The sequence below is a fragment of the Talpa occidentalis genome, unplaced genomic scaffold (genome assembly GCF_014898055.3).
Source record: "Talpa occidentalis isolate TD23 unplaced genomic scaffold, MPIMG_talOcc4v2.1 talOcc4.13, whole genome shotgun sequence".
In the NCBI taxonomy this organism is placed as follows: Eukaryota; Metazoa; Chordata; class Mammalia; order Eulipotyphla; family Talpidae; genus Talpa; species Talpa occidentalis.
The window spans coordinates 101,454,437-101,471,567 of NW_023601322.1; the positions used below are offsets into that span (position 1 = coordinate 101,454,437).

General features: G+C 59.0%; 1 protein-coding gene across 1 annotated transcript; it reads left to right on the top strand.

The window, feature by feature from the left end:
- Positions 1-454: 454 nt before the first annotated feature.
- On the top strand, positions 455-17,041 carry LOC119242952 (all-trans-retinol dehydrogenase [NAD(+)] ADH7-like). Its single transcript, XM_054694637.1, has 8 exons — positions 455-539; positions 7,600-7,742; positions 8,864-8,938; positions 9,040-9,256; positions 11,991-12,251; positions 13,779-13,914; positions 15,103-15,241; positions 16,914-17,041. Exons 1-8 carry the CDS (start codon positions 459-461, stop codon positions 16,933-16,935), a joined length of 1,074 nt encoding a protein of 357 aa, XP_054550612.1. The 5' UTR covers positions 455-458; the 3' UTR covers positions 16,936-17,041.
- The last annotated feature ends 90 nt before the right edge of the window (positions 17,042-17,131 follow it).

The following is a 17,131-nucleotide window of genomic DNA, read 5'->3' on the forward strand; positions in this document are numbered from 1 at the left end:
TTCCAGTCACTCCGCTACTTCTTCCCACAGTGCTGCCTGCGACACACGTCCCTTGCAGACGTGACCACATGTAGAGCAGCCCGGAACCCGCAGGGAGACAGGATGGGCTTGGAGAATTCAGTCACTCTGCTCTAGTGGCCAGGGTGCCCGTGCTGGTGACACGCTCAACAGTCGCGACCACACTCCAGTGCTAATTAAGTCACGGAGAAACATTAAGTGACATAGTTAGAAAAAGTCATAAAATTGCCCAAGGACTGAGGATGGAGCCGTGGGGTCCCATATGTGCCCACAGCTCACTGTTGTCAGCCCCCAGGGGACCCCCAGGACCTCTGTATGCTTTTATTTTCAGCGCACTCGTGACTTAAATTTCTGAATTATAATCCTCAGGAGCAGTGGTGATGCTTCCGCAGGGCACGCGCCAGTTTACAGCAATGCCAGGGCAGAGTCTGTTTTCTTGAATGGTCCCGGGAGTAAAAGGCTCAACATTTGGCATGTCTCCACCTCGCTGGACTCAGCCATTGTTCCCCCCGGCTCCGGGGGTAAGGAAGTCACACCTGCTAAGGGGGGTGTCCCAGTGGTATGTAGCGTGTGCCGTGTATACGAGGTGCCCTCGGTCAGCCGCCACACCAGGGACACTGGACTCTGGGCATTCGGGGGATTTGGACAGTGTCCCTGTGTGCGAGAGTGTCTGTATGTTACAGTGTGTCTGTGAAGGTGTGAGTGTGTGTGAGTGAGAGCTGGGGGGGGTTGTATGTGTGTGTGTGTATGTATTTGTGTGTGCTGGGTGTGTGCGTGCTGGGTGGTATGTGTTGGCATTGCGTGTCTGTAGTGTGAGTGTGATTATGTGAGTGTGACGTGGGGGTGGATATGTAAGTCTCGTGTGTGTGTATTCGTGCGTGAGGTGCGTGTGTGTGTGGTGTGCATGTGTGTGTCTGTGGGAGGCACGTACTCAGACGTAATTAAGGAGTGGCCGTGTGTTGCCATCGTGTTTCACGTCTGTATAAAGTGCAGGGCTGTTCGGCTGAGGGGAAAGATCATTGACTCTGCTCGTCTCAGCCTTTTGGAGCAGAAGCTCCTGTGCCATCGTCTCACACCTGCCCCGCCACCACTACCCGCCCTGTCCCGGGACTGGGTACGCCCTGGGAGTGATCGGGACCACCGGCGGGAACGTGGCTTCCTCTGAGGGGACGCTGGGTGGAGATGCCGGAGTGCTGCCGCCCTCTAGCCAGTCAGGCCTCCCCGGCTGGCCAGCCGGCACTGCCCCACCCTGGCCGCGGCTGGCACTGCCCCCCACCCCACCCTCGGCCACAGCCTGCACTGCCCCGGCCGGCTGCTCTGGCGGGAGACCGGGCTCAGTGACTCCCCGCTTTTCCTCCACTGACTTGCTTTGCTGGACGGGGCTCCGCGGAGCTTGACGGGAAAGGTCCCTGGGGGCTAACCAGAGGTCATGTCCTGAAACAAAAACACCGCGTAGAAAAATGCTTTAAAAGTTGCTTTCCCAGGGCATCCCCGGAGTAGCATCGGCGAGCACGGCCTTCCCGTGGCGGAGCAGCGCTGCAGCACTTAGCCCCTGCGCGACGTGGCCCCCGCCCTCGGCCCGTCCTCTCTGGGCCGCCGTGCCAGCCCCGCGCTGACCTCTGCCGGCCTGTCTCAGATCCTGGCAACTTATTTAAATATTAGTGTTTGTCCCCATTTCCAGGCCTGCGATCTACCTAACACAGCGGGAACAGCAATCCATCCTTCTGAGTAATTGGGGCCTGTGCCTTTCAAGGGGACAAATACCTTAAATATTACGTCTGTCCACCGTGCTCCTCGCGGAGACTCGGTCCAGGCTGGCCACGCAGGCGATACCGATCGATACATTATAAGTCCATTGATGGGTAGTTTTTAATTTTGCATGTGGTTCAGCCGTCACAATCTACTCAGCCTTGAGCATTCCTATAAAACCAAGTTCTTGAACTTGCAAACTAAGAAACTTCTAGACCCAAGATAACCTCGTCAGACTTGACGGCATTCGACCTTATCCGGGGTCTGCTGTCTGTCGTCTCAGAGACGTATCCAACGATGTAAACGACATTACCTCAATTTAAAAAAAAACTACTAGAAGCAAAAAAACAATCAGACACAGGAGAGTGGGTGGAACAGCACAGCAGAGACGGCCCACTCCCGGAGCAGCACCCTGTGTGCGGGGGCCCCCCCGAGCACGAGGACTGTGCCTCCTATAGGTGTGGGTCTCTGCCCGTGGCCTCCCGCCCCGTCCTCGCCCTCTGAACAGGACGGTCCCGTTCTCGTATGTTTCATAGAAGCAGAAACATGAGTGTAACAACGCGAGGCCGTCCTTCCCCTCCCAAAAGGCCTCGTCACCCGAAGGAGCCTCGTCACCCAAAGTTCCGCCAATAAAAGCCAGGTGAAAACCAGCCCGTGGGCGGGGTGGGGCTGCAGGGGCCCCCCTGGGCTGCCTGCCCTGCCACACCCTGGGGTCCTCTGAGGCCCCTGAACACAGAGGGCCCCGCAGTGCAGGGGTGGGCCTGGCCAGTGTGCTTGGGCCTGGAGTCCTATGTTGGGGCGCAGGGGGCCTTTCCCTGACCCGTCTGGGCTCTTTAAGGCTGGGTGGAGGAACAAATCAACATCAGACAGGTCAGCCAGAGAAACAGCCAGAATGTGGTGAAGCACGCGTGGAGCGTTTGCAGGTTTTACATCCTGACGAAGCATGGAGGGAACGGGGCTGTGGATCCTGTTCAGTTTCTCCGGCCTCAGGGAGAGCGTGAAGGCTTCACGGTGACCCCGTCTTTGCTCTCCGTGCAGAGAGGACCCCAGCACGGATGCACCTGCACCCCGCGACACCGCCCTCCCACTGCGTTGGTGAGTGTCCCGAGGGGGCAGCGACTGTCTCCTCCTCTAGGGGGGTGCACAGGCCTCCCGAGGCGAAACTCAGGCCTCCCGGGCCTCACACTGTCTGCGCCAGGCGTCTGCGTCCCGGCCGCGCTGGTTGTGGACTCCCAAGGCCCCGGCCGCAGCTGACCTCTGGCTGCCACGTCCAGGTGAGGAGGGTCCGCCCTGGCGCTAGGAGACACCCTTTCTGGGCCTTTCTGGGGGACGACCCGCACCTGGTCTGCGTGTCCCCGACAAGCCCCGGGGGAGGCTGAGGTGGCTGCGGAAGAATAAACCGCTGTCCGACCTGATGAAAAGTGGCATTCCCCAGCCACGGCCTCCGGGGTGGCGCTCCGGGCAGGTCCCAGCGGGCAGGTGTGGCAGCAGTCTCTGCTCGTGGGTGTGAGGCCCCTGAGAGGCAGCGCTGCCTGGCCTCTCCTTGGGGCAGGGCATGCGTGGGGAGTGTGCTGAGGCTGCCAGCGTTGCCCACCCACGCAGAGAACCGCTTGCGGGTGACTGTAAGCCCCAGGGGGCGGCGGCCCTGCCAGGCCCTCCCTGCCACACAGCCAGGATCACAGGATGAGTCGGTGCGCAGCCCCTCTGACCTGCCGTCTGCCTGGCGGTGGTAGACAGAGAAACTCGAGGCGCAAAAGCCTGCGCGCAGCCCCTCCCTGCAGCTCTGGCTTTGCCCTGACAGAGCAGGCGCCGGCGTGACAGCGGCTCAGACGGCAGCGCCGCCCTCGGAGGCCAGAGGCACGACCACTTCTGCTTGCGACAGCTGGTCAGCACTAGCCGAGCCGCTCTCTCTCTCAGCCTGGGCACCCCTCAGGGCTGGAGGGAACGGGCGCTGCCCACACGGCCTCGCCAGCCCGAGGCGGGCGCCGTTCCTCTCGCTGCACTTAGCCCCTCACTCAGCCTTCAGGCCGCAGGCCCGCGGGGCTGACGCTTGATCCCAGGCCCCGCCGCCGAGACAGGAGATCAGGGGCCTGGTGGGGTGCGGATCCGCCTGACGCCCAAAGGCAGCGTGGCCCTGTCCCACACACCCGCATCGCTGAGGGGAAGCCCAGGGTGCCGGGCCACCACCTCCATTTGCCTGGGGCCCTCCCGGTCGGCGCTGAAAATTTGAGTCCTGCCCCCCGACCCCGAGAACTGGGCCCTGGGCCACCCCATGCAGGCATGTTTATCTCTGGTTTCACTTGAATTTCTGGAGCACCTCCAGGTTCGGAAGATCCTTAGCTCCGGGCTTGGAAATGCTAGAAGGTTCTGGAGCCCCGTGGTTGATCCCTGCAAGACGGCCACCCTGAACCTGGACGCCAGGACACTTCCCCCCCTTGCGGCGACACTAAGTATTTAACATTTTAAAACCAAACCCCTCGTTACCAGTGGGAGCAGATGAGCCAGGAGTTGGGGGTGCTGCCCGCCCTCAGCTGTCCCTGCTGTGCTCTTCAGCCCCCCCACTCTAGGGAGGTGGTCACTGAGGCACCAGCAGGGCGGAGCCCAGAGTCTGTGCTGGCCCCACGGTCCCTCTCCCTCGGTGTCCTCACGTTCCCCTCGCACCCCGGGGTCAGCCCCAGATGGTCACAGAAGCAGCAGGGTAGTCTGCAAGGAAGACGCAGACGGCAACTTCTCCTAACTGCCGCGGGGATCTGTGCTGCTGTTCAGCCTGAGCACACAGGCTCGGAGCGCAAGTCTTTCTGTCACGGGTTACCTCCAAGAAATGGCAAATAAACGTCTGACAGTTTATCCTCCAGTCCGTTTTCCTGGGAGCGTCAGGCCCTGTTGTCGAGAATGACGCCTCACTTAATACACTGTTTTTGTAAAGCTGTGGTTTTTTTAGATTTGGTCCCTGTGAAGCGTGCCAAGGCCTCAGGCAGGTGTTTGCCGGTCGGGGTCAGTGTGTGCAGCCGGCGCCTTGCTCCCGCCCTCTGTTCTTAAGTGGCCACCTGCATCGGTGAGATCACATGGTCGGGTTTTGTTGTTTGAACGGTGAGATGCAGAAACCTGCTGTGTGTGAGTGACAACCCTGCAGGACATGCCGTCCCAGCCCCTGCTCCAACCTCGGCGACCCCCACCCAGCACCAGCCGGGCGGGGGCTAGAGTTTCTGTCCTAGTCGCTAGTTCCGCGCCAGGCATACGTGCACGGGAGCCTGGGCCCAGCACACTGCGTTATGCCAAGAGACAACTGTGGCGAAGCTTACACCAGTTTTTCTAAGGAGTTTTGGTTATCCGTTGAAGACGATACCAAAGCGTGAGCAGCTCTGTGTGAAGGCCCAAAGCCGGCCTCCCGCGCGCAGGGGACTCCCCTCTGGGTGGGACGCTTCACTTAGAGGCGAGTGTGCCAGGCAGACCTCCGGGAGCCTCCCCTGGCCTCTGTCCTGGCAGCACAGCCGGTGGGTGTGGGACTCTCCCGTCTCTCCCGGTCACACCTCTGGCTCGGCGGGAGGCTCAGCGTCCCCACAGGTCGAAAACGGTGTGAAGTTCCGCTTCTGCAGAGGCGCCTGCCCGCGCTCCGGAGCCCTCTGGCCTTTGGCCGCCCGCGTGCAGGCCCGCCTGGCGCAGGCCCCTCAGCCCCCGGCGACGCCCGTGCCGGCCCAGTGGGCCCGGCGCCCTGGCTGCCTGTCGGGAACACGCGTCCTGATCTTCCACCCACCAGACTCCTGCGGGCTGCAGTTAGCCGTCCTCGTCTCCCGTCCCGCTGCTGACCTTCACCTTCTCTTCCAAGGTCATGTGCGCGCCCTCCCCGCCGCCGTCCTCGGTGCTTCATTAACTGCTCTGCGGCGACAGGGTCCTCCGAGGACGGCGCGGAGGCGGGCAGAGCCCGCTATGGCTGGCCGAGACGGCTGACACCGACGCGGAGCCCTGCGGCGCGGCCCGGGCGGGACCAGCTGGCTGTGAGCGTCCGCGCCTCATGTGACGAGTTACTCGGCTGCTTCATCGCAACGCGATCTGGGGGGGGCTCTTGGCCGGCAAGCGTGAAGCTGAGTCACGTCCCTCAGGGACGAGCTTTGGACCGAGACGCAGACCATTTACTGGAAGCGCAGAGGCGCTTATCAGGCAGGAAAGCCCTTCCAGAAGCCAGAAGCCAGGAGAGGACGGATGGGCCCGCCGGAGAGGTGAGAGCAACGTTCTCTCCTCTCCTCACGGCCGGCGGTGGGGGCCGATGCCCAGAGCTTGAGTACGGGGCTACTTGGGGGTCTCCTGGGCAGGAATGCTGTGGAGCGGGCGGCGGGGGACCCCGGGGTGAGCGCCGGGGCGCGGGTGGAGACAGACGCGGGTGCAGGGGGGCAGCTGGTGGAGGAGAGTACAAGCTGCAAAATCTACAAACCAGAAGAGCCGGCAGGTTGGGTGTGTTTTCCAAAAACAGAGTTGGTGTTAGTGCTGGCGTTTTCTCCTCCTGCTGGTGGGTCAACACAGGTCTCCTGCCGGCAGCGGGCACGCGGCTGTCTCGCCTCGCAGGGGCCGCGCTGGCTCTGCAGCCAGCCTGCCTTGCGGCTTCCAGAATGAGGACGATGGCATCTGGAGTCTAGGCCGTGATGCCCGAGTCCCTCCGGGCGGCCTGTTCCTGTCTAGCACACAGGGGCACAAGGTGATCACGAAGGGCTACGCCCTGTGAATTACGGAAATGCCCCTGGGCAAGTGAGACGTGAGACCTGCCGAGATTGTGAGATCCCACTATGAGACCAGTGCGAGCTCGCCTGCCGGTGATTTTTCTTCTCGTTTTTCTTTTCTTATAAATGGATGCTCGTGACTCTTTGGACATTTTCCCCCCAGCGCCATCTGTTACACCCCTGTTGACCCTTCTCCCTTCCCCTCCCTCTTAGCCTCGCAGACCTGACTCCTGCAGGCATTCACATTGTTGGGGGAGTCTGTACTGGGCACCTGTGCCAACTCTCACCGATTTCTTAGGTGAGTAAATGCAAAGCAGCTGTGCTATGGGAGCAGCAGCAACCCCTTTCCATCGAGGACATAGAAGTGGCCCCGCCGAAGGCCGAGGAAGTCTGCATGAAGGTAAGAGCGCGCGGGACGTGCGCCTGGGAAGCCACCTCACCTGCAGCCGCGAGGCTGGGGTCCTCCCTAGGGACATGTCTCCCAAAGTTTGGATGTTGAGTCTCTTACTGGTTCTTCTTTACCGCCAGGCCTCTGGCCATGCTGGATACGAAGGTCAGGATACCGTTGTCCGTTAAAAATCCACACTGCTGACCTGTTGTGTGAAAACTTTCATTTGTTGAATTCCTGTTGACACTGTTTTTTATTTTATTTAAAGAATCAGTCCGTGTGACTAATGGCTTCTCTGGAAGCCCTCTGGGAGTCAGACAGTGTTGATGTTACTCTTCGTGTGCTTTTGTGCCTGGACAGCCTCCTGGGGAGCAACCTGATCCTTTGGACAGTGGTGGTTTGGACACCGGGTTGCCAACCAGGCGTGGCTGCCCATCTCTCCTTGCCCTTCCCTGGGCCCCTGAGCTCCACTCGCCTGCTCAGAGAGGCCTGGGAGGCCTCACTGTGCCGGCCGTGGCAGCAACGGCTCCGGGACCCTGCAAGGGCCCAGTGATTCCAGAAAAGCCTGAGGCAGAGGCGGCTGATGCAGGGCTCAGAACCCGAGTCCGCCCTATTTTGAGGCAACTGTGCTGAATAAGCTATTGTAGTCCCCTCACCCGTGATTTCAGTGCCCTCCCAGCCGTGCAGCAGCCTTCCTGCTGGGTGGTGCAATGGTTTTGTCTTTGAACACAGATTTTGGCCACAGGAATCTGCTGCACAGATGACCACGTGATCCGAGGAGCAGCGGTGTCCAAGTTTCCAGTGATCTTGGGACACCAGGCGGCAGGGGTCGTGGAGGATACTGGTGAAGGGGTCACCACAGTGAAGCCAGGTGGGTGGTGCCAGGCACAGGTCTGACAGGTGGGACAGGATTCTCTGTCTGGACAGTGTGACCAGAGACTGGAGGGGGCCTCACACAATGTAGGACAGAAGGATACAAGGACAATGGGTTGTGCAAAGTCAAGTTTGATTTTTCAAAACCTCAGGCTGCAGTGAGCAACACTTCGGTGCTGATAGCCAGAACACCTCTGAGGCTACTTGCTGTGACGGGCTCCGCCCACCCTCACTTCGTCACGTTTTCAAAATTTTATTTTATTTTATTTTATATATATATTTTACTTCGTTACGCCTTTTTGTGCAGTGTGTGCTTTCTCCTCTCAGGTGTAGGCCCCGTCGAATTCCCACCCCCACGGCCCGGCACCATCACCATCACTCCCGCCTCGGTTTTGATCCTCTCCCTCCCCCTCCCCTGCAGTGTCTCTGATTAATAGTTGCCTGTTCATTTTGGTTTTTACTTTATTATAATTATTCTTTTCCTGGTCCTTATTTGGGTCCCCTGTATTCCTCCTATAAGTGAAACCATCCATATTTTTCTTTTGCCTTCTGATTTATTTCACCGAGCGTAATTCCTTCTAGCTCCATCCGTGTTGCTGCGAATGGCATGAGTTTCTCCTTTCTGATTGCTGAGTAATGTTCCGTGGTGTATGTCTGCCACATCTTCTTGATCCAGTCCTCTATTTTGGGGCGCTTGCATTGTTTCCAGGTTTTACCTATTATAAATGGTGCTGCAATAAACGTAAGGGTGCAGGTGTCCTTTTGAATTAGTGTATTCGTGTCCTTTGGGTAGATCCCTAGGAGTGGAATTGTTGGGTCATATGGAAGCTCCATTTCTAGTAGTCTGAGGGACCCCCACACAGCTCTCCATAGAGGTTGCACCAGTTTGCACTCCCACCAGCAGCGTAAGAGGGTTCCTTTTCCTCCACATCCTCGCCAGCATTTGTTGTTTCCTGTTTTCCTGTGTGGTTTTTTTTTTTAAATACGTGCCATTCTCGCTGGTGTAAGGTGGTCTCTCGTTGTGGTTTTGATCTGCATTTCCCTGATGACAAGTGACAGTGAACATTTTTTCATATGCCTGTTGCTTCATCATGTAACGTTCCATCCTGTCACACCCCTCCAGGCGACAAGTCATCCCTCTCTTCCTGCCTCAGTGCCGAGAATGCAGCGCCTGCCGCCACCCGAGGGCAACCCGTGCGTCAGGAGCGAGTAGGTCCCGTCACCTGCCCGCCCCTGCCCTTCAGCTGTCCCTGGGTTGACTCTGAGTTGGGTTAACACGCGCCTCTGCTGTGTCCCCAGCCTCACGGGCCGCGGGGTGCTGGCCGACGGTACCAGCAGGTTCACGTGCAGGGGCCAGGCCGTGCGCCACTTCGTGAGCACGAGCACTTTCACCGAGAACACCGTGGTGGATGAGGCATCCGTGGCCAAGATCGACGCTGCGGCGCCTCCCGAGAAGGTCTGTCTACTTGGCTGTGCGTTTTCCACGGGCCGCGGAGCTGCCGTCAAAGTTGGCAAGGTAAGGGGCGAGGTGGATGGCCCGGGCAGGCGCCTACATTGTCTTCTTAAATGATTTTCTTGGATTCCTGAGGATCTGTGAAGTCAACAGTGTTTTTGAAAACATAGAGTGGCTCCTTCTACTTGATGCCAAAGCAGCTGGAGGAAAATCTTTTAATTCGGAGTGGAAATGTTGTTTTTAAATAAGTAGAAATAAAATTTCTACTTAGGTTTAACTTTTATTTCCTCCACCTTTCCTTCAGGTGTAATTGTCAACATTTGAATTTGCCTCTAAAGTGAATCTTTTTTCTCTCGCAAAGACTGAGGCTGATACGGTAGCTTGCGGGGCGTGACTGTTCTTTGGCAGCGTGTCGGGGCCTCCGGCCATCAGTGCGTCTTCAGTCTTCAGCAGCCGTGCGCTCCGGGAGGTCTGCACACACGCTCCTTGCTCTTGGCGGTGCTCAGCCAGGAGTGGGGGGCCATGGCCTCATAAATGGCAGTAGGGAAAGCGGAAATGTATGAGTGACTAGAGGGAGAGAAGATCTAAATATGTGGCAGGATAAAAAGTGGGGGGTGTTTGTGAAAAATAGGCATCTGGGCGTTGAGATGAACTTCTCTCAGCGGTGGGGCCAGGCGCAGCCTGAGCCGTGCACGTGTGACACCGGCACACTCACCCAGGCTTCTAGAGGCTTCTGGGGGGCTCTGGAGAATCTTGAGATGAAGCGTTCCTTCCCAGGGTCTCCCTGAGACTTCCCACGAAGAATATTCTATCAAGACAGAAGGGAAAGAAGAGACAGTAGATGTGGTTTATGTTCATGTTCTTCACTGTACTGGACGTGTCGGCCCTTGCTGGTTCCGGGAGGGCTCCCTGCTGACCACGGCATCCTCCACTCAGGTCTTTTTCCCGGGGGCTCTATTTTAAGGCAAATCAATGTGAGAATGTGTCCGGGCCGCCGCCCCCCCTTGGACTCAGCGATGCTGGCAGCAGTCATAGAAATCAGGAGAATTACTGTGGTCGTGGTGGTTTATACCAGAACAAGGACGCAGACTAAAGCCAGCACAGAAAGCGGCCCGCGGGGTGAAGCCTGAGAGACCAGCCTCGGCTTCCGGGTGTGCCCCCCGGCACCACGGGGACGGCTCCCCCTCGCCAACCACAGTGCGAGATGACACATGAGGAAGGCGCAGGGAGGCCGCGCCCGCACCCAGGTCTCTGCGGGGAGCCACAGGCGTGGCGGCCCCACCACCAGACGCGCGGCCTCTGCCCGGAGCCCCAGTGTCACAGAGGATGGCAGCGTGAGCGTCGGCGCCGGCACAGGCCCCGGTCTCAGGCCTCCAGACCCCCACTTCAGACAGCACACTCATGGCCTCACATTATTCCCCAGGAGCCGCCTAAGCGCCGGGCCTGAAGACCGTGGGAGCAGGGAAGCCTGGGTTCTTCCTAGAGAGCCCCACAGGGAACCACGGATAATGTACTCCGCATCCGGGCCTCCTGCTCCCACGGCTTAGATCAGGAGCACTGCGGGGAGGGGGACGTAGATGGCTTTTGCTTTGTTTTGGTTTGTCTTGTTTAGTTTTAGGGTAAAAATAACATCTAGGTGAGCAGATACTGGATCCACTGACTCAGGCAGGGCGACGGGAGGTCCATAAACTGCCCCTTTCCAGAGAGTGGCTGAGATGGTGGCGGGAGGGGGGAGGCCTCGATGGTTAGAGAGCCACACCATGTCCTCAAGGGTCTGAGATCTGGTGAGGGGGCTCCACACCAGGGCTTGGTCCTGAGCTGCACCCAAGTCCAGTGCCTGACACTCAGCCCCCCACAAAACATTCCTCTCAGATCTGAGCAGTGAAGCTGGCAACGAAACCGGAAGGAAGGGCACAGAGCTCCGGCTTTGTTTCTGGTGCAAAGAGCTGACCATCAGGGATTTGCTGAGCCGGTGACCAGTGGCCACATGGCGCCTGGGAGGGCGACAGCACTGACCTCAGATCCAGGGTGACCCGAGGGCCTCCGTGGCCGGCGTGTAGGAGCCATGGAGAGGGCCCGGGCGCCTGCTGTTCTCTGCGACTCTCCCTCACCCGTGCGGACGTTTCAGACACAAACACACTCGCGCACAGGCTGCTTCTCCACGTAATTGCCAGAAAGGAGGACAAGGCCCGAAAGCCAAGAGGTCAGAAAGCAGGCCCTGCTGTCCCACAGCCTGCGCGTGAAAAAAGAAAGAAAATAAACGTGGGGCTGGGCCTGTATGGCGTCGCTGCCAGGCGTGGGGCAGGGCCGGGGCTCCCCAGCGGGAAGGCGCCTTCCCCCAGGCCGCAGCAGGGGGGGCAGGGGCAGGACCCACGGTGATTCCAGCGCGCGTCCCCCAGCACGCACGAGCCATGTCATCCAACTTCGATGACAACACAACATGCCTGCAAATGAGATCTGGTTCGTGGGAAAATGCTCATCAGAGCAAACCCCAGAGACGGGCAGGGCCTCCCGGAGCCGGCTGAGCGCTCGTCCACCTGCGGGGGGATGGGCCAGGTGGGGGCGGCCAGAGGCGGCGGAGCCTCCACCAGAGACCGAGTGATGGGACCGCTACAGAGCTTTTGTTCCTCTCTGTCCGCAGATGTTTTCCTGCCCTGCGCTCTGTCGTCGTCCTGGGAACGCCGTACGGCTCTCGTGTCTGCACAGTGTCCCTCCGACCTTGTGTTTGCAACCACGGAGAGACTTGGGGGCCCTGTGCGGCCCCTCCGCCAGCACTAACAGGGCCTTCCCTCTGCAGGTGACCCCCGGCTCCACCTGTGCCGTCTTCGGCCTGGGAGGCTTGGGCCTCTTGGTCGTCATGGGGTGCAAGTTGGCCGGCGCAGCCAGGATCATCGGGGTCGACCTCAACAAAGGCAAGTTTGAGAAGGCCCTGGCTGTGGGGGCCACTGAGTGCCTCAGCCCCCGGGGCTCGGCCAAGCCCGTGAGCGAGGTGCTGGCGGAGATGACAGGCAACACTGTGACCCACAGCTTCGAGGTCATCGGGTGTCTTGAGACCATGGTGAGGGTCGATATGGGGGTGACGGCGCCCTGCCCTGTGACAGCGCCAGGCTTACTCCCCTCCTGTGGGAGCGCCTGTCAGGCAGGCTGGAGCGTGCTGCCCTCCCCATGCGAGTGGGGCAGACGGGGGCCAGCTCCCCGCAGTCTCTGTGTGACCCTCCTGTCTGCTGGCTTTCCTGGCCGAGGTCACAGTCTCTTGCCCCTGAGCACAGTGACTCCAGGAGCGGGACAGGCTGGGCCTCGGGGAAGGGGCTGTTTCAGAGTAACGGGTCTAGTCCCCAGATCCACTCTGTCAACTCTTTACTCCGTAGCCCTGGGCTGGGCGTTCCTTTGTCTGAATTCCCTTAACCCAGCTCCTCGGACCTTCCAGACTGCGTCTTCACCCTGCGGCCAGCGGACACCTCTCTCCAGAGCTGTGAACGGGCTGAGCTAGAGCAGAGGCGCGGCCTGGCGTCCGTGAGGACACTCGGAAAGAGCCACGCCTCCTCACATTGGGCAGTGTGGTCACTGCTGCCGAGTGGGGTTAGCAGGGAGCACCCCTTCCCAGCCATGGTCACCGAGCCCTCTCCCTGTGCCCCCAAGAGTCACCCCAGAGCAGCGGGTTGTGCTGGAGGCCCCATTTTGCAGAGCCAGCGTGTGACCCGCACACCCTGCCAGTTTCTTGCTCTCCAGACGGCACGTCGGTGACACTGGTCTCTGGAAAGTGCATCACTGCTGGCCACAGTCGGGGCAGTATTCCAAGACGAAAGTAGCTCACCAGAAATTGGGGGGGGGGGTGTCAGGAAACAGGACTGAGTCTCGGCGACGCCCGCAAGAAATGGGAGTCCTTTGTCAACCATTGTACTACTGCATTTTCTTTCTTTCTTTTTTTTTTTTTAAGATTTTATTTATTTATTTATTTATTTATTATTTATACAAGCACGGGGCACAGTCAGACGCGCGGGAGGGTGAGAGAATTCACCAGAGCCAGAGTGGGGAGCAGAGCAGGCAGAAGGACCGAAGGACACTGCTGAGGGGAGCAGCGGGCGGCAGGAGAGGTCTGCGCGCCATGCGGGATCCCTTGCCCGGTGGCCGGGGATTGAACCGGCGCTGCAGAGGCTGCAGCAGCTTTGCAACCCAGCGCTCAACCGCTGCGCCACCGGGGAGGCCCTGTACTACTGCATTTTCTTACTAAACTTACTAAACCGGTTTAATTGCTTTAGTTCGGGGAACTCAATTTAGTTCTGCTCAGACAGTACTGGCTTGAAAATACCACAGGATTTCTCCACGGAGCGGGCCATGGCCGTGGCTGTCCATGGGCGGGAGCGTGGCAACTCCCACCTCCCGCTCCAGGGCGGACGCACGTGGCTTTAGCGACGGCCTGAGGTCCTGCTGGGAGTTTGTAAGGCAAGAGCAAGCAGCTTGTGGGCTGACTTGCCTTTCCGATGTGGGAACTGGAGCAGCCGGTGGAGCTGTGAGGGCACGCGGTGCTCTGAATCCCGGAGTCGTGAGGAGACGGGACAGCTCGGTGTCTGCTTCCTGCCCCCAGGTGGACGCGCTGGCCTCCTGCCACATGAGCTTCGGGACCAGCGTGAGGGTGGGCGTCCCGCCCGCCCTGCAGAAACTCACCTGCGACCCCATGCTGCTCTTCACCGGCCGCACCTGGAAGGGGCGCGTGTTTGCAGGTGAGGAGCACGGGCGGTGGGCAGGGGCTTCAGCGCCCGGCCCTGCCAGGAAGGGGAGCCGCGGGCCCCCGCCTCCCCCAAGGTCTTCCTTCCAGGCGGCTGTGGGGCCGGCAGGGCCGTCCCCATCCTCGCTCGCCCCCAGCTCGCTCCCGGTCTTTCGCCCCAGTGGCCATCTCGGCACATGCTCTGGGTGCTCTGACGAGGGTCCGGGCCCGCCTGACCGCCTGTCCCACCACCCCCTTCTTTGTCCTCGGACGTCCCCACAGAGCAGCTGGCGCAGCCCCTCGGACGCAGCCAAAGCAGGCCTGTGGCTCCTTTCTCAGTCAGAATAACCCCAAACGTGCAGTGGCCAAAAGGCCCCCGTGGTCGGCCCCGCCCCGCAGCCACGACTCCACCCTCCCCGCGTGGGCCGCCCGCACCCCTGCTGCCCGCGCCCTCCCCGCAACATTCTCTCCCTGGGGTTCCGGATGAGTCGCTTCCCTGTGTCTGGGCTCAGGTGTTACTTCCCAGGCAGGCTGTCCTCGCCGTGTAGCCAGGACCCCTGCCAGCCCTGCTGCCCTGGGCCTGGGCCTGACGCTGCTCACTTGCTCCCGGTGCTCCTGCCTGGCTGTCACCCTCTGCATTTACTGGCCTGGTTTTTGTCGCCTCCTCGCTGAAGTGAGGCTCCTCGTGCTCCCGAGCTCGGCCGTGGGGACTGGTCTGTTCTCAGCACGGGGGCTGCCTGGCGGGGCACGCGGGCTCTGCCACGGCATCCAGACGGGACTTGCAGACTCCCTCATGCCCCGCCCTCCCTGTCACAGCGCAGGCTGAGGAGGCCCAGCTCATGCCCTGTCCTGCGTCCCTGTGGAGGAGTCTGTTTGCCCGGCAGCTCCCAGGCCACGCCGGGGTGGAGGGAGCAGTGGCGTGGCCCTGTGTGCTGTCAGGCCAGGGTACCCTCACTGCGCTGGCCGCGGGCGCTGAGTGCCCTAGCGTTGGGGACGCACACTGAGACCTTTCTTTCTCTACCGGGGGCAGAGAGGCGGCAGCTCTGTGGAGGAAGGTCTCTGGGTGTTTTTGCCTTTCTTGCCCAAGATAGGAGAACCGCACTGGTGTGCGCACTGGTGAGGACAGGCCTGTGTGGGGAAGGCAGGATCGCGGGGAAGAGGAACAAACGCAAGACACAGGCTAAGGAGCAGCGTCTCTGTGCAGGCTGGCAGAGCAGAGATGATGTCCCGAAGCTCGTGACTGACTTCCTGGCCAAGAAGTTTGATCTGGACCCGCTGATCACCCACGTCCTGCCTTTCAAGGACATCAACAAGGGCTTTGAGCTGCTCCACTCAGGACAAAGGTACTGTTCTCGATGGCAATCTGGCCGCTTCCCCAAAGCAGCTCTAAGCAGTCTTGATAAATGCGCCTGTTCTGTCAGGTTTCATTTCTGCTTATTTGCAATAGCAAGCCCGAGAGCCGGGGACTTCCTCGTAGACTTCGTGTGGCGCCATTCTACACTAACCCGTTTTCAGAGCCCTCGGGACTTTGTCGTCTTAGACGGCACTGGCTATTTGTGGTGCATCGGTGCCGCGGACCAGCACAGCAGGAGACGATGAGGCCGTCTCAGGGTTGAGAGAAGCGTGCAGGGTGGTCAGGGAGTCGGCGAAAGAAATAACAGACAGACACACTTCAAGAGAGAGTGTAAATCTGAGTGTAATTTTCTTTGAGTGGGTGACCAGTACATATATGTTTTCTAAAAGCACAGGAACAGTGAATATCAACGGAATCCGCTTGCTCATGGGTTTAGCTTATCACTGACAGGGCAGTGATTTACATCTGGACCCAGCCGCGTTCCTAAGTAGATAGACCATTAGTTTTGTTTTTCAACTATATAATCGCATTTTTTGTTTTACTAACTACTTTTTTACCTAAACTATATTTTAATTATTACAGGGTTTAGTAATGTTTCATTGGAGTCAGCCTTGATTTTTTAATTAACAACCAATGACCTTTATAGAAGAAAGAAGGAAGTTTACAAAACAATAAGGGAATAAAGTTTGTAGTTCTAGAAAGGCGAGATAAGGTTTTTGTAGTAGCATTCTTGTAGTGGTTCCTGGTGGTCCTTATCTTTTGATAAGCACCTGTCTTATCTGTGTTTTCAGGGAACTTTGCTGTACTCCCCTGTGCGCTGGTTCCTTGCCCAGCTGGACCTAGGGACCGTGGCGAAAGCCATTAGCCCTAAAGGTCACTGCAGGGGGAGGTGCAGCACATCGGAAAGCTGCCATCTTTCTCAAGTCACGCCACGGCGTTTCTTTAGGGTTTCAAAGTACTTTAGATGCGCTGTCTTCTCACCCTAGGGGGTCAAGTATTATTATTTGTTACTGTTGTTACCACCATCTTCAGTGAAAGAAAGTCAGGTAGTGAGAAGCAAGTCAGTTACCTGCCAGGGCTCTCTGGCAGCGCAGGGCACAGCCTCAGGGCCACACCGCAGCCCTGCTCCCCACGCCCACCCAGCCCGCGGCCAAGCTTTGGAGAGCACGGCCGAGCATCCTTGCTGGTGCCTCTGAGGGTGAGCAAGCATGGGGGTGGGACACAGAGTCGGCTCAGATTTCATGCAGTCTGAAACAACCCTCCCGAGAGCGTGTCTACAAGACGAAGTGGAATTTCACTCAGTGAATCTATAAAACCCGTTGCGCGGCCGCCCTGTGGGCCCCGGACTTGGGTTTCATTAGCCGAAACCACCATCCAGCCATCAGATCCAGGCTCCAACCGTTTTCCCTCAGGCAATAAAAGGAGTTTGAAGAGAAGGAAAGTAGTTTAATTTGTGGAGAAACTGAGGAGGGCAGCAGACTCGTGTGTAAAAGACCCGGCCCTGCCCTTTGGCAGGGGGCAGGGGTGTGTATACAAAGGAGTCAAACAAGAGGGAGGCAGGCGAGGGTTGGCACATCCTTTTGATGCAGGCATACGGGGTTCGGGCGGGCACCAGCTTGCCTTGTCCACACCTGCTGTTTAACTCCCTGTCGTCCTCTTAGGGACGTCCTTCCTTCTCCTTAGACGGCAAGAGGACAAACTTGGGAAATGCAAGACAGAGGAGTGCTTATCTGGTGGGGCCGGCAGGGAGACCTGACCTGATCCACTGCATCCATCTCCACTACCAGGCATGACCTTCCGTTTCCATGGTAGCCAGGGGTGCCACACCTTCTGGCTGCTTCCTGCTGAATGGGGTTGTCTTGGGAGGGGGGGCTACTAT